A 4,731-nucleotide genomic window follows, 5' to 3' on the forward strand; every position below is an offset into this window, starting at 1 on the left:
TGTAAGGAAAACTGTCACTAAAAAAAATAACCAAAATAACTACAGGTGTGTTAATAACCAAGCAAAAAACTGAAATCACTGGATAATAAAAACAAGAAATTGAAAAAAAATTTTGTTTAAATAATTGATTTAAAAACCAATAACTAAAATAATTAATTGAAACATAATTAATCAACAAAATACAAAAACAGTGAAAAATCTTAAGCGTTTTTAAGATTAAAATTAAACACGTTGGACTCACTGAGATGCGCAACTAAGAGCTAATTGCTTGTGCTAAATTCGAGTTTAAAAAATTCCGATTAAAATTGAAAGACGTCCGTTCGCGGGTATAGTCTTAAATACAATGGCCTTCTTTATTTCAACAGTTCATTAGTTAGCCTAAATCTTAACCTAACGGCTTAGACTAGAGGTAAGTATGTATGCAAAAAAGGGGTATTAGGTATAAGTATGTAGTTCTAATTCAATTCAGCATCTTAAGTTCATTGTAATAGATTATTCTAATACATAGGTAGTAGATGATAGTTTGGTTATACTTGTATATTACAAAAATTGTAAGTATTTTACATGATGTAAAACATTTTATAATGTATACAAATATTTAAGAAAATTTTTTTGATTTATAAAGTCGCAGGACGCAACACTGGCCACCTTGACAGGATCATGATCCTGCTGCGGTGGCGTGTTGTCTTCGTGGACGAGGACGAGATCGCCGGGTTGCAGGTTGCGTTTCGGGTGCAGCCATTTGTTACCCTCCTGAAGACTGGTAATGTACGTTTTGGACCACTGTCGTCAAAACTGTTGCTTGAGACAGCAAACAAGTTGTCATTTCTCGCAATAGCGAATCGGGTCCGTTGACACTTGTGCCGGTGGTAAGGCTCGGAGGGAGCACCCTATTAGTAGGTGTGCTGGAGTCAATGCTTCGCCGTCGTTGGTTCCTGGCTAATCGGTGCGAGGGGCCGCGAGTTGAGGATGGCCTCCACTTCGGCCAGCAGTGTTCCTTGCTCTTCGGCGGTGAGCAGCACGTTGCCCATTGCGCGCACGGCGAGGTGTTTGGCGGACTTCACTGCCGCCTCCCATAACCCGCCGAAGTGCGGCGTCCTCGGTGGTATAAAGGCGAATTTGAACCCTTCTTCGTCGGCGAATTCCATTACTTCCGGAGACTGGGACAGAAACGCCTCTTTGAGTTCGCGCAACTTGCGATCGGCGCAGACGAAGTTCGTTGCGTTGTCGCTATATATCGTCTGTGGCATCTCTCGGCGACCAATAAACCTTTTTAGGGCGAGAATAAAGGAATTAGTTGATAAGTCAGAAACTAATTCTCAGTGTACTGCTTTAGACGTGAAACAAACGAAAACAGCGATATAGGTTTTTACGGGTGGCCGACCGCGTATTTTCAATGTAGTATAAATTAGACCACAAAAATCTACGCCACATTTAAGAAAGGGTCGTAGCGCTCGAAGTCTTTCAACTGGCAAGTTTCCCTTTATTTGGGTTTGCAACTTCGGCTTATAATGAAAGCAGTGTGTACAGTTTCTTACGGTTCTACTGCTTGCCTCTCTTGCATTAATCACCCATATGCGTTCTCGAAGAAGCGCAACCAACACTTTTGCCCCTGAGTGGTGATTTCGAAAGTGCAGGAACCGTAAATAACTGATAACGAAGTGCGAATTCTTAGTTAGTAATAATGGGAATTTGTCATCGTATGGGAGAGGTGTATTTAAAAGGCGACCTCCAACTCGGATTAATTTGAATGAAAGCGACATTTCCGAGTACTCATGCAAAAACGGATTGAGTTTTTGCAAGTTTGCGGGTAGCGTGGTGCCTTTCGTCAGTTTTTGGATTTCATTCGCAAATTCCGAATGTTGAATCGCCTGAACAATTTTCAAAAAACTCAAGTGTAATTCGTCAGATGTCAGGTCCCTTCCCTCCGTAGGCATTTTTGGTCGTCTAATTCACCGTAATAGATAGGCAACCACACGAAGCACTTTTTGATGAGAAGAGAATTTTTCGATAATGTTCAATAGTGAGTTCTCTTTCACATTTATGGCTAGTGTGAAAGTATTTTTTCTTCTCTAATGCTTCATCGTCTGGGGAGAGCGGGGTCTTCTAAGAGGAACTGTGGACCGCCAAACCATATTGAATTGTTCAATTCATCCACGTTGCAACCCCGAGACACTTGATCCGCAGGATTTTGTTTTGTTGGCACATGTCGCCAATTTATATTGTCAGTCAATTCTTGGATTTCAGACACTCTATTTGAAACAAAGGTTTGTAATGAAGATGGATGCGTCTTTACCCAATGCAATACGATTTCAGAGTCAGTCCAAAATATAATTTTTTCAAATTGTCGATTCAATATTGGCGCAATTCGTGACCATAATTTGGCAAGAAGATGTGCTGCCGAGAGCTCGAGACGCGGAAGAGACTTGGTCTTCAGTGGAGCCACTCTAGACTTTGCAGTAAGCAGCGTACATTTGACACCACTAGCAGATTGGCCTCGTATGTATATGCAGCATCCGTACGCTCTTATTGAAGCGTCGGAGAAACCATCTATTTGGCAGATAGCACTCGACTCTAGATTTACGTATCGAGGAATGCTAATTGATGACAGCTGCAGTAGGTTGGCTTTGAAATTCTGCCAGCTAGTATTAAGGCGCAATGGAATCGACTCATCCCATTCTAGTTTTTGGATCCAAAGCTCTTGCAATAAGAATTTTGCTTTGGTAACTAGTGGGGCTAATAATCCAAGAGGACCGAAAAGGCGAGCAGAGACTGATAGTATGTTTCGTTTAGTAGCTCGCAGATCATGAAAATTGGCATCCAAAACAAATCGAAACAAATCCTCTTTCGGCAACCAATGGATTCCTAGTGTTTTAGTTGAGTTTTTGTCATTGAAGCTTAATGACTTACAATAAATCTCGAAAAAATTAGGGTGGTTCGAAAACCACTTCGTTAAGATGAATCCGGCCGAGTTTAATATTTTAATTACTTCACTTCTTATAAGATCTAGAGACTCAAAATTTTCATACCCTGTCAATAAGTCATCGACATAAAAGTCTCTTTTAATGGCCACGGGACCGAGTGGGTGTTTAGTTGTATTAGCATCGCTGAGCATTTGTAAACACCGTGTTGCGAGAAATGGTGTAGGCGCAGTGCCGTATGTTACGGTGTTAAGACGAAAAATTTGAATTTGCTCTGAAGGATGCAATGACAGTTTCTGTCTTCTTCATGTATGATGATTTGGCGGTACATTTTAGTACTGTCTGCCGTTAAAGCGTATTTATGTAAACGAAAACGAAGAAGAGTTGAGTACAATTCTTCTTGGATGGTTGGGCCTACCATCAAAAGTTCATGCATTCAAATGAAATTTGAGAAGAAGTACGACTCGACGCATCAAAGACAACTCGTAATTTTGTTGTTGTGCTTTCGGGCCTCAAAACACACTGATGCGGAATGAAATAGTGTGGTTCCCTCGGGATCTTATTATTTGTTGGGCTCATGTGACCCAGCGCTTTATACTCATTCTTGAAGTCCAGATACATTTTACGAAGTTCTGGATCTTTCAATGTTTTCCTCTCCAGGGTCTGAAATCGCCGAACTGCGATTTCATAGGAGTGACCGAGTAACTTACGGTCAGCCTTTAAAGGAATTCTGACTTGAAGCCTTCCTGAAGGTAATACTTCAGTTGTATTGACGAAAAATGGTTCACACTCATTTTGCGCAGGTGTGAGTTTGTTGCCACTTGTTTCTGAAGCAAGTTCCTCCAGAGCCCAGAATTTTTGGACTACTGAATCTATTGACGTTAAGTCTTCTTCAGTTTGGCATAATGTGCTATTTACTTCGGGAGGAGGACTAAGACTGCTGACATATTTGCCAGAAACAGTCCATCCCAAAAGAGTTTTCTTTAGAGTTGGTTGATTAGGGCCACTTTTAATTTGACCAACCGCTAACAAATCGAAAAAGGTTTCTGCTCCTAATAACATATCGATCTTTCGAGATTTTTGGAACTCTGGATCCGCCAATTTAATATTGTGCGGAATTTTCCAACCATTAATATTAATGGTATGGTCTGGATGATTAGCCGAAATACATCGCATAATCCAGAATTCCGCAGAAAATTCATAATTGTTTACGCGCGACTTAACAAATGCGCTTAATTTTGCCCCGACTTTTGTACTTGAATGTCCAATCCCTATAATATTTAATGTCCTGTTTTGGCGTCGAATCCGCAGTTTTTGGGCCAAATCTTCCGTCATGAAGTTGACTTGACTTCCTGAATCTAGCAAAGCTCTTGCGGGCAGGTACTCTCCACAGCTTGATCTCACCAGAATAACTGCTGTTGCCAACATTACCCGATCAGGCACACTTATTGTATGCATTGCGTGTGTAGTTGTTGTTGGTTGCGGATGAAGTTAAGCAGTGAAGGATACAGGATACTGGTGCAGTAATGTGTGGTGGGAAAGATTACATACGCGACATTGATCCGCTCTGCATTTGGATACCGTATGTCCCTTACGCAAACAATTTATGCATAAGGGCACCGATTTGACATACTCAAATCTTTGTTGAACAGAGAGAGTTTTAAAAGTGGGGCAAGCTGTTAAGTAGTGGTCCTTCGATTTACGCTGCAGGCATGTTGGCTGCTTTGTATTCGCTGCAACTAAAGCGGACTTCGTTCCATTGAGGCTGCTTCACGTGGTTCGCGCTGGCTGCTGCTACGGGTCTCGTCCT

The 4,731-nt window shown here is 41.4% G+C and overlaps 1 protein-coding gene across 1 annotated transcript; it reads right to left on the reverse strand.

Moving 5' to 3' along the window:
* Positions 1–911: 911 nt before the first annotated feature.
* LOC126764690 (uncharacterized) lies at positions 912–1,250 on the reverse strand. The gene has a single exon (XM_050482342.1). The coding sequence runs from the start codon at positions 1,248–1,250 to the stop codon at positions 912–914; it is 339 nt and encodes a 112-aa protein (XP_050338299.1).
* Positions 1,251–4,731: the final 3,481 nt, after the last annotated feature.

Source organism: Bactrocera neohumeralis, unplaced genomic scaffold (assembly GCF_024586455.1).
Source record: "Bactrocera neohumeralis isolate Rockhampton unplaced genomic scaffold, APGP_CSIRO_Bneo_wtdbg2-racon-allhic-juicebox.fasta_v2 cluster09, whole genome shotgun sequence".
NCBI classification, from domain to species: Eukaryota; Metazoa; Arthropoda; class Insecta; order Diptera; family Tephritidae; genus Bactrocera; species Bactrocera neohumeralis.

Coding starts and splice junctions, on each gene's coding strand:
- LOC126764690 (XM_050482342.1), bottom strand. CDS start 1,250: ATGCCACAGACGATATATAGCGACAACGCAACGAACTTCGTCTGCGCC.